This window comes from Marmota marmota, unplaced genomic scaffold (assembly GCF_001458135.2).
Source record: "Marmota marmota marmota unplaced genomic scaffold, marMar, whole genome shotgun sequence".
Lineage (NCBI taxonomy): Eukaryota > Metazoa > Chordata > Mammalia > Rodentia > Sciuridae > Marmota > Marmota marmota.
Genome location: NW_026000207.1, coordinates 1980408 through 1991787, shown reverse-complemented (window position 1 = coordinate 1991787; position 11380 = coordinate 1980408). Strand labels below are relative to the sequence as shown.

The 11380-nt window shown below is 61.7% G+C and overlaps 1 protein-coding gene across 2 annotated transcripts in view; it reads right to left on the bottom strand.

The window, feature by feature from the left end:
• Positions 1 to 4513: 4513 nt before the first annotated feature.
• The window catches only part of Sbk2 (SH3 domain binding kinase family member 2), a 10146-nt gene continuing 3279 nt past the window's right edge, over positions 4514 to 11380 (bottom strand). Inside the window, exons 2-4 of one of the 2 annotated variants that reach the window (XM_015505562.2) lie at positions 10457 to 10711; positions 8115 to 8317; positions 4514 to 6490 (exon numbers count right to left, since the gene is read on the bottom strand). In XM_015505562.2, coding sequence (XP_015361048.1) covers positions 5903 to 6490; positions 8115 to 8317; positions 10457 to 10709 — 1044 coding nt within the window. In that variant the 5' untranslated portion in view covers positions 10710 to 10711 and the 3' untranslated portion in view covers positions 4514 to 5902. Of the gene's footprint in view, positions 6491 to 8114; positions 8318 to 10456; positions 11375 to 11380 lie in introns of those variants that run through there. The other variant, XM_048791466.1, reaches the window with a different exon arrangement.

Genomic DNA, 11380 nt, shown 5'->3' with positions numbered 1-11380 from the left:
CGGCGGTGAGGATGGTGGTGAGGATGGTGACGCAGTGGTGAGGATGGTGAGGGCGGTGGTGAGGATGGTGACGGGCTGATAGTGACGGTGGTGATGGCGGTGGTGAGGAGGGGTGCAGTGGCTAGGACACCTAGGTATACCTGTGAAGTATGGTTTGTATGTATAAAACCTGGTGAGGATGGTCGTGCTGGTGAGAGGGGTGGGGAGGCTTCGTGTGGACAGGAAGTGCTGACTTGCTCACGGGTGTGCCCAGCTGGAGATAGAGCCTGGTGCCGCGTGCACACCCAGTGCCACCTTGATGGGTGTGCATCATCATCAGGGACTGGAGCCTGGTGGGCACCTGCGTGAGGCCGCGCTTAGGGCCCGGTCCATGTGATGCCATTTCACCATGGTGAGTGCTGCCCAGGAGGGCACTGGTGCGGCCACTCAGCAGTGAGGAGGTGGAGCCCAGGCAGGGCCTCTTGTGCTAAGCTGCAAGGTGTGGTGACTACAGGTGCCCCTGGGTGGGCATGGAGTGAGCTGTAAGTGGTTCCCCGAGGGCTTGGGGAGAGCCTGGCCCTCAGGCTCAGGTACAGATCTGAGTGCTGGGCGCAGAGAGGGCTGGTGGCGCACATGGACAGAGCCATGATCGGCAGCCGGGCTTGCTTCCTGGGCCCGGCTCTTGCGACGGTGCTGTGTGCCCCTGTCGGGCCAAGCTGGGTCCAGACCCGGCCTCACCACTCCACACCTGTGGAACTCTAGTTTTCTCTCCTTCTCTGCGCCTCAGTTTTCTTTTCTGTAAAAGGGGATAGAAATAGTGTCTGCCTCCCCTGCCGTGGGGAGGGATTGTGTTGGTATGTGTAAGGATAGCACTTGGCATGAGTACACGCACACTAAACTAGAGTCCCAGCCACGCCTCTTGGTGCTTCCCTGGTTGACACCATGTAGACTCAATATAATACAGTTGTCACAATAATCCTGCAAGGGAAGAATGTTGATCCCCATTTCAGAAAGGGCTCTGAGGATCAGAGAGGGCAGGCCTCTTGTTTTGGGCCACAGAGCAGAGCCAGGGCTCAACCCCAGAATAATGTGGTGAAGATCCCCTGCTTTGACTTGTCCTGTGGTGCCAGATCAGGACTTTCATGACTGCCCCTGAGTGACCTCTCCCATCTCTGTGTCTCAGCTTGCTGCCCTGTAAGTTGGGGGACAACTGGGAAGATCTGCCCCCCACACTCCCACTGTGGCCCCTGCACCCTTCAGCAGGAAACCATTCCCTCCTCCTCCTCTCCCCAGACCAGAGCCTGGCTTGGAGGTCACAGAAGGTGATGAGGCTGGCGCCCCCACAGTCCTGTAAAGGCCAGCAGGGTCCAGTTACTTGTTGGGGGTGGGGTAATGCCTGGGGGTCCTGATAGATGGACTGTTTGCTCCCGCCAACAGGCAGAGGAGCATTCAGGGAATCTCTGGTCCCCAGATCTCATGCAGCTCAAGACTTAAATAACTGCTGACCAGTACCCTAGGGAGGACACAGGGAGGGCTCCCGCTGCCTTCCCCCTCCTGCCCTGGGCACTCAGGGCATTGCAGAGAAGGACCCCAACTTGCAAAGAAAAGTCGCCTTTTCCATCTCCAGGTGGGACCCTGGCTCTGGGTCATCCCCTCAAAGTAGCAGAGAGGCCAGCTTGGGGTTCACCTCCTGGCCCTTCTGTAAGCCTGGCCCAAGGCCCCTCCACCCCGCCACCTCTGCCAGCCCCGAGTAAGCGGGTGCTTAATTACTAGTCATCCTATCCCTGCTTGGCTGGGCAGCTAAGCCCAAACATCTGGCCCTGGGGCTCGAAGCCAGCATGGGTGGCCAGCCTCCACCCACTGCTGGCCCTGACTCGGGACACTCCCACAGGACAGCTGAGCTCAGTCCTCTGCCGGCTGGCATCCAGCAGGCCTGGCAGTGGCTGCAGAAGCCCTGCAAGCCCACCGTGCAGAGGGTCCCTGTCCTGTGACACCCACAGGCCCCACGCGTGCTCAGAGTGGAGCCGCAGCGGAGGTCCTCCACAGGAGGACACCAAGGAGGACCCACATCTGCCATTCCCCCACAGCCTGACGGCTGGCAGGGAGCCAGCTGAAATCACACCCCACAGTGTGGCACCCACAGTGTGGCCCAGGGACTAAGCGTCCACCTCACTGGGGGCTGGTCAGGAGCAGATGCCCAGGCCCTACCCTAGCCCAGCTGCCCTCTGTAGGCCTTGCTGTTGGAACCCTGTCCACTCAGGAAGGCCTCTGGGGTCACCTGGGTTTCTGTGTGCCAGTCCCAGCTGCCTCCTGCATCTTAGGCAAACCCCCTCCGTGCAGCCCTGGGATTGGTGGGGCTGGATCGAATCCAGGCCTTGTGCGCGGGAGGCCGGCTCTCCACCAGCTGAGCTGTGCCCCAGCCGGTGTCTCGTGATCGTTGATTTTGCCTTTTGTATGTAAAGAGTCTGGTGAGATGATGGATCGATGGATCGTGTGTGGGGACAGCTCCGAGCTGTCCCGTGAAGCCCAGTTTCCCTAATGGTTCTGGAGGGTGGGGGTGGGGAGGGCCAGGGAGGGCCAGGGAAGGAGGAAGGGACGCTCTCACAGTGATTTTGGTATAAGAGGCCCAGATTTGCATCTTGTATGTCACCCACGAGTTTATAGCTAGTCCTGCTTACAATCTTTGGGGACCACCCGTCACACACACATCAGGGACGCTGTGGGTCAGAGTGGGTCTGAAACCGGCTGGGGCCCCTTTCTTCCTGGCTTTTGCCAGGGAGACCACAGCAGTGACCCAGCTCTGCCCCTGTGACCAGGGATAGGAGTTGCACTCTGGCACCCCGAGACTCGTCTGTGTGACCTAACGGAGAGCACTGGGGGAGGCCTGCCATGCTCCTGGTGGAGCCCAGAGGTTTGCTAAGGGAGGGGACCCACGGAGCCCGGTAGCAGGGTGGGCTGCCGCGCTGCCGCCGTCCCTCAGGCTTGCCCTTGGTCTTATTCTGGACAGCCTTGCTAAGATGCGTTGACACGCCATAAATTATGCCACTCTAAATGTGCCAGGCAGTCGTCTTGAGCAGACACGGGCTGGTGTGTGCGCCCTGGGGCGCCCGTGCATTTCCAGAGGGTGCCGGGCGTGGAGCTGTGACCTCCTCCCGGTGCTGTGGCATTGCCAGACCCTTCTCCACCCTGTGAGCAGTGGTGTCCTCGCCTGCGCGTGCTGTCCCTGAGGCGGCCACTCCAGTGGGCCTGGAGGTGGTGCAGCCTTGCTCCTTGGCTGTCACCACAGTGCCCCAGCCTGTCCTCCCAGGGCGGGTGACACCTCACACACACACGGCCATGCTCAGTCCCTCACTCTCACACACTCCACTGTCCGCAGGGAGCGTGGTCGCACACACACTCAGCCCAGGCCCATGTGGGCCACCCTGTGCTCCTTGGTGGACCAGGGCAGTTAACAGCATAGAGCCCAGGGGACACCTGAGCTGTGGCAGGTGCCTGGCGGCTCAGGGTACCGGGGGCCCACCCATGAGGAAGGGTGTGTCCAAGGGATCCTTTGGCTTGGTCAGGGGACAAGTCAGCAACAGGCCACCCCCGCTGCTGAGGTGGTGTTAAGCATTCCCGTTAGCACTGGGCATGACTTAATCAGTGTGGCCCCTGGCTGGGCCCTCTGGGCGTCTGTCCTCCCCTGCTGCGCAGGTCCATGCTGTCATTATCACCCTCCAGTTAATCCTCAGCTGCCACCTCCAATTAGCACAGGCAGGCACAGGGCCACTCTGCCCCTGCCCCTCTACTCCTGTCACCTGGCCACTTCCAGCTTTAGGGGACACATTCTTGGCCTGAGTGCTTGGGCTATTTCAGACCCACATGAGGTGGCAGGAGGTCTCAACGCGACCCTCCACATCGTGAAGCTCCCAATCGTCAGGCCAGGGGCTCCTGTCCCCACTTCTGTGGCTTGAACTTGGATTCAAAAGGTCTTGGAACCATTTCACGTGGGCATGCACGCTCTGCCACCCCCATCAGGCAACACCTCGGGGCCACAGCAGGGACACTGGGGGTGTGCGGGGGCCGGGAGCTGGTGACATGCGATCCAGCCTGAGTTGTAGCCTTGCCTTCCTCTGGGCCCACGGCCAAGCAGGGCACGGAGAGGAAGAGAGAGTGTTTGCAAACAAGGCGGCTGCCAGGAAGGGGACGGGGTGGCGGGGCAGACGCCAGGAGAGAGGGGCCAGGTGGCAGCTGGCCGTGGCGCCTGCCTGACCTTTCCTACTCAGCTAGGCACACAAGCACACTCGTGCGCACACACACACATGGTCCAAGGTCTCAGATCCGATGTCCACACACGCAGAGCTGCAAACCCGTGCTCTCCTTCTCCTCGACACACATAGCCCATGCTCAGACACAGAGCATGCACCAAGCTCTCGCCCACATGTGCAAGGCGTACTCACACTTCCACTCTCTCTCTCACACTGTGTGTGCACACCTTCAGGAGAGAATCTCTGAGGACCGTGTTCTTCATTTCAACACTCTGACACAAACTTTGATTTGTAAAGGGAAAGGATTCTTAGAAATAAGCAGCTCGTGGGAAAAGGCATAGTCAAACTTTGTTGGTGGGAGTGAAAATGGGTACAGCCCTCCGGAAAGCACTCTGGGCTCCTCAGAACGCGAGGACTGAAAACACCTTAGGACCCAGCTACCCCGCGCCTTGGTGTTTTTTCCCAAAGGATCCAAAACCAGCACGTGGCAGGGCACGGTCCCATCAGTGTTTCACAGTGTGCGCCACAGTAGGCATGGCGCAGAGCCAGCCCGGGTGCCCGTCAGCAGATGATGGATCCAGAGAATGTGGTCCATGCCCACAGAGGAGTTTTACTCAGTCATAAAGATGGATGAGGTCACGGCATTGCTGGTAGGTGGACAGAACTGGAGGACATCTGCTAAGTGATATGAGCCAGACTCCGAAAGGCCGTCGACTGTTTTCCCTTCCGTGTGGACGCTAGAGCCAAGCTAGGGAGAGGGGTGTCCGTGAAGACAGAGGGGAGACCAGTGGAGTGGGGAAGAGGGCTGAGGGCAGGCGGGAGGGGTGGGAGAGCAGGGAGCTGCGGAATGAGGCGGGCCAAATGTGCTGTGTGCGTGTGCGAACGCACCACGTGATGTCCACCTTTGAGTGTGCCTGTCCGGGACCACCTAAGAAACCAGCAGCTCACCCTGTGCTCCGTGCTCTACCGTCCACCGCAGGGCCAGCTGGGCTGGGGCCTCGTCCCCAGGCACTCCACCTCTCCCTCTCCACAGCACCTGCTGGTGTGTGTGTGTGTGTGTGTACACACACGCACACACACACTCTCCTGAGCTCACAGACCCACAGTGTCAGGGGACTTGAACACCAGGTGGACTCTATTTGCAGAGAGCAGCTGGGGCAAGAGAGGCAGAGAGTGACTCCCCAGCAACGTGGAGAAAAGGGCAGCGGGACGGGGTGGAAGGGAAGCCCTGCAGGAGAGGGCAGGCCAGGGGCAGTGTGAGGCACTTGGAAGGGAGGCAGGGCCCGGCCAGGCGTGGCTCTGAGCACGTGGTCCTTCAGGAGCAAGAGGGCAGGCAGCTCCCTTTGGGATCTCATTCAGTAGCCATGGTAAGTAAAACATCTGGATTAAAGAGGACACGGGTCACAGGAAAAGTAAAGGATCACAAAGTGGGAGGGAGGGGGGCTGCAGGGGAGGGCGGCGGCCATGTGCTGGGGCGAGGGAAGGCTAGAGAGGAGGCGGCACCTCCCAGAGCATCCAGGGAAGGTGCAGTTGAGGAAGGACACGTGGGGACGGGCGGGGGGGGGGACTGCACAGAGCAGCAACGGGGCACATGAGAGGGACAAAATGGGCAGACACCAAAGCCGCTTGGCACAGCCAAGCACTCCTGGAAGTGGGCGCTGCCCTGCGAGCCCTGCTCACTGCCCATCCTCTGCCCCCTTTCCCAGCTCCTCAGCCTCCCTCTCCGGCTGTTTCCACGGTCGCCCCAGGTAGCCCTTGATGGAGCCCACTGGGCTCCTCCTTCGGGGGTGAGGGTCCAGCAGCCCCCACAGGAGTGCATCTGCCGCAGGCGCCAGGCCGAACCAGGGCTGCGGTCGGTCCTGGGGCTGGCCTGAGGCCTGCCAGATGAGAAAGTCCTCGTAGAATGGGTCAGCCTCCACCAGGGGCTGGTCCCAGGGGAAGTAGCCGGTGAGGAGGCAGAAGACCAGGACCCCCAGAGACCAAGCATCCAGGGCAGGCTGGATGGGCAGGCCCTCGGGGAGAGGCGGCGGGGCGCAGAGCTCGGGGGCTGTGTAGGGGATGGGTGGCCCGGCTAGGCGGAGCAGGGTCCCGCGGGGCCGTGTGTGGCCAAAGTCGGCCAGCTTGACGCGACGGCAGGCTGGGTCGCACACCAGCACGTTCTCCGGCTTGAGGTCCCGGTACACCAGGCCGCGGGAGTGGATGTGCTCCAGGGCCGAGGCCAGCTGGGCCGCACAGCGCTGGGCCGTGGGCTGAGGGAGGCCCACCTGCAGGGAGAAGATGATGGGTCCACTGCCCTCTGGAGCCGCTGAGGGGTGGAGACCTGAGGCTTGTGTGCAGCACGGAGCAGGCCCAGGCAGCACTGAGAGCCAGCAAGGGCTGCAGGTGGGATGGCCAGGAGGGCGCTGTGAGCAGGAGGCCTGGTGTGAGCTGGTGTGAGCAGGAGGCCTGGTGTGGCCTGGTGTGAGCAGGAGGCCTGGTGTGAGCTGGTGTGATCAGGAGGCCTGGTGTGAGCTGGAGAGGCCTGGTGTGACCTGGTGTGAGCTGGGGAGGCCTGGTGTGAGCTGGAGAGGCCTGGTGTGACCTGGTGTGAGCTGGGGAGGCCTGGTGTGAGCTGGAGAGGCCTGGTGTGACCTGGTGTGAGCTGGGGAGGCCTGGTGTGAGCTGGAGAGGCCTGGTGTGACCTGGTGTGAGCTGGGGAGGCCTGGTGTGAGCTGGAGAGGCCTGGTGTGACCTGGTGTGAGCTGGGGAGGCCTGGTGTGAGCTGGAGAGGCCTGGTGTGACCTGGTGTGAGCTGGGGAGGCCTGGTGTGAGCTGGAGAGGCCTGGTGTGACCTGGTGTGAGCTGGGGAGGCCTGGTGTGAGCTGGAGAGGCCTGGTGTGACCTGGTGTGAGCTGGGGAGGCCTGGTGTGAGCTGGAGAGGCCTGGTGTGACCTGGTGTGAGCTGGGGAGGCCTGGTGTGAGCTGGAGAGGCCTGGTGTGACCTGGTGTGAGCTGGGGAGGCCTGGTGTGAGCTGGAGAGGCCTGGTGTGACCTGGTGTGAGCTGGGGAGGCCTGGTGTGAGCTGGAGAGGCCTGGTGTGACCTGGTGTGAGCTGGGGAGGCCTGGTGTGAGCTGGAGAGGCCTGGTGTGACCTGGTGTGAGCTGGGGAGGCCTGGTGTGAGCTGGAGAGGCCTGGTGTGACCTGGTGTGAGCTGGGGAGGCCTGGTGTGAGCTGGAGAGGCCTGGTGTGACCTGGTGTGAGCTGGGGAGGCCTGGTGTGAGCTGGAGAGGCCTGGTGTGACCTGGTGTGAGCTGGGGAGGCCTGGTGTGAGCTGGAGAGGCCTGGTGTGACCTGGTGTGAGCTGGGGAGGCCTGGTGTGAGCTGGAGAGGCCTGGTGTGACCTGGTGTGAGCTGGAGAGACCTGATGTGGCCTGGTGTGACCTGGTGTGAGCTGGAGAGGCCTAGTGTGACCTGGTGTGGCCTGGTGTGGCCTGGTGTGAGCTGGAGAGGCCTAGTGTGACCTGGTGTGGCCTGGTGTGACCTGGTGTGACCTGGTGTGAGCTGGTGTGAGCTGGAGAGGCCTGTGGTGCTCTGAGTCTTGGCTGAACTTCTGAGGCCTGTGTGGCTTCCTGTGTCCCACTGGGGCACTCACCCTAGACGGGTCTAAGTGGCAGCTGGGAAGCCTGGCAGCCACAGTGGGCCAACGGCGACCGTGTGAGGCCTGTGGAGTGCAGTTCTGTGAAGACACGGAGGCCTAACAACCCAGAAATCCTGTTGGCATGTGCAGGGCTGCCGGGGGCCGGGTAAGGTGCAGGGAGGCTCCGGGCAGGGAATGTGATTTCTGGGATCCAGGGTATTCCTGTGAGGCCTGGGGGCCCTGGAAGGCACGCTCAGGGCCGCCTACCCACCTTGGGCTGGATGAAGGTGATGAGGTCCCCGTGCAGAACGGGCTCCGTCAGGAAGCTGTAGGAGTGGGCTGACTCGATGCCGATGCCATAGGCAGCCACAATGGCTGGGTGGGCGCCCAGGGACAGGCCCACACAGAACTCATACAGGAAGCCACGGAGGGACGTGGAGGGCTTCGGGAGCTGCTTCAGTGCCAAGGGCGTGCCTGAGGACAACAGGGGTGGATGTGGGGGCAGCAGGAGGCTGAGGTCACTCAGGCAAGCTGTCCTGCCCTGCAGCCATCATTGCTGGCCACAGCCTGGATTCTTTCCCGTATGTCCTTGCCCCCATTCCTCTCTCCATATCCAGCACCCCCTAACCACATGGCTACAGATGCCAGCAGAAATGACAGCACTGGCCGAGTGTCCACACTGCCCTCTCGGTCCTAGAGCAGATGGACGCTGGCCCAGAGTCTCGGGGGCCCGCATTGGCTCCCCGTGGCACTACATGCATATGTGAGGCTATCGGGCCAGTGAGGGGCAGCGGGGGAAAGGTGACCACCACCGGTAGAGAACCAGTTAAGGACTCATGGATCCTGTCCTGCATGGACACTTCCAGTCCCTGCGCTCCCCAAGGGCAGAAAGTTCTGGCCTCTTCGCTGTTCTGGCCCTGCTGCCAGGTCCCCACCTTGCTGGCCGTGGGCTGTGTGATGGGTGGTCACCTCCTGGGATAGGCACCACCACTCCCCATGCACGCCCCAGCTGGTCCTGGGGATTCGGGTCAGGAGCACACGCCACCCTGTGTGCCAATGGCCTCTGCCTACCTGAGCTCCGTCCCCACACTTGCAGGGTCACCTGGCTCAGCTGGGAGTCGGGCCTCAAGGCCTGCCTTCAGTGAAACCCAGTGGACAGCCCCAGGCGCAGTGTCTGTTCCCCTGTAGTTCATGCTTTTAAAAGCACCCAGGGTGGCTGCCTCTGTCTGCCGCCCTCTTACGGGCTGGACGAGTCCCCTGCCCATTCGAGCGTTTGCACCATGTGCCTGTATCTGGTGGTCATTAGGGTGAGTCCAGACCCAACATGACCGGTGTCGTGTAACGGTGGAGAGTGAAGACGCACGCACAGAGGCGGGACCTGTGAGGACACGGGAGAGCCATCTGCAAGCCAAAGAAAGACACCCGTCCCGGCGACCCCTCGGTCTCAGGCTTTCAGCCTCCAAAAGCCAAGGGAATAACCCTCCACGGCCAGAGAGCTTTGCAGCAGAGTCCCCAGCACATGCACTCTGCCGTCACACGGTGACCTGCACACTCACCCGCTCTGCCGGGCTCACTGGGAGCTTCCTGAAGCAGGGACAAGTTCAGATGCATCTCGGAGACCTCAGGACCCCCAGCTCGGGCCGGAGCCCCAGGCAGGCTCCAGAGGTGTACCCTGAACTGAGATGGACTCTGAGGCTCAGCCCAGGGCCCCTGTTTTGTGGGAGGGGCAGAGGCTCTGTATGCTTGGCAGGAGAGCACAGGGCAGGGGACCCGTGGTCCCTGTCCCCAGTGTGTGGTGGCTGCACTAAGTGCCTGGGCTCTGCAGCATCCCAGTCTTCTCTACGCCAGCCTGTGAGCAAGTCACGATGGTGGGGACTGTCCTAGTCACCAGTGTCCCCAGCGACAAGAGCAGTGGCTATATGGTGATCCCTCTCAACTGCAGTTCCCTTCCCAAAGATTCAGCTGATTGTGTTCAACTTTATTCCAAATATACCAAGTGGATGACCCAGAGGTCAACAAATCGAGGGTGTGGGGGATGGCCCAGTGCTGCGCGTACAGGCCCTGGAGCCATCCCCAGGACCACAAAACAAATAAATGAAACTTCAAGGGTTTTAGATCGTGCACTGAGTCCCCACGGCACATCATCTGCAGGTGCACACCGCGTACTCCCCCATCCACCCGACACTTGGTGGCCATCTCGGGCATCAGATAGACTAACATGGCTGCCGCTGTGTTCGAGTAACACTATTTATTGACGAGTGTGATGCCGACAGTCAGAGAATGCCCCGACAACTGCTGCCAGTTACTACTGGTCACCTGACTGTGCCGACATGATAAACCACCCGATCACAGTCTGCATGCACAGGAAAGAGCATCGCATGCACGAGCGCAGGACCGCTCAGGGTTCTGGGCATCCACTGGGGCCAGGAGGCGGGCGTTGCCCGAGGTCAGAGGGCAGCACACATTCCTCTTTCCAAAGGAGCTCCTGGGATGCCCACATTGGACCAGGTGGAGGGAGACCTAACTCGGTCACCCAACTCCGCAGCCGAGGTGGCTCCCCTGCCCGTCCCCATGATGCTGTCCCGTCCCTATGATCCTGACCCATCCCCATACCTTTCTGACGATGGGTGACCAGTAAGACGCGACCAAAACGGCCCTGGCCCAGGGGACGCACCTCCTGGTAGAGCTGGTCCACCTCAGCATGGACCAGGGTCTGGGCGCTCAGTGCCATCATGTCCTCTAGGGCCAGGGCGGCCTGCCGGCCCTGCTGGAGTTCCTCTGGGGTGAGGCCCCCGAGGCCTTCCTCAGTCCCATCTTCTGCAGCCCCAGCCTCCACTGGCCCCGCTACAGGCTGCTCGCCTGGCATTTCTGCAACAAGAGACACAGAGAGACCAAGCCGCAGCCGCCATGAGGGCCAGTGGAGAGGCTGGGCCCAAACACCCGGGTCTGAGGGAGGGGGCTGGGCCTGGACCCCGGGTCTGAGGGAGGAAGCTGGGGGATGGACCCTAGATCTGAGTGGGGAGGCTGGGCCTGGACACTGGGTCTGAAGGAGGAGGCTGGGCCTGGACCCCTGGGTCTGGGGGAGGAGGCTGGGGCTGGACCCTAGGGGTCTTGACTGGAGGGTTACTGTCACTTCCCAGTGTGGACAGTGTCCATCCTTATGAAAGGACTGCAGAGAGGAGTTGCTGCTGCAAGGTGAGGTCAAGTGACAGGTCACAAATGTCCTCTGCCCCCACACCCTCCCTGCCACCCTATGGCCTGAGGGTGAAAGATGAACCAGATAACTTGAGACGCCCCCACCTAGTTTCCAAAGCAAACAGACTTGGGCCCTGGGGGTGGATGAGCAGCCTCAGCCTCCTAAGAGCAAACAGGTGGTTTGAGCCCCCAGAGGCAGAATGGGTGGGGCTCACAGAGGGCCTGGGAGCCAGCCTGCAGGACAGTGGATCCCCTTGCCCTGCACAGCTGCAGAGCAGCTCCTACAGCCCACCTCGCTCCTCAGACCCACGGTGGGCCCAGCCTCCTCCCCCAGACCCAGGG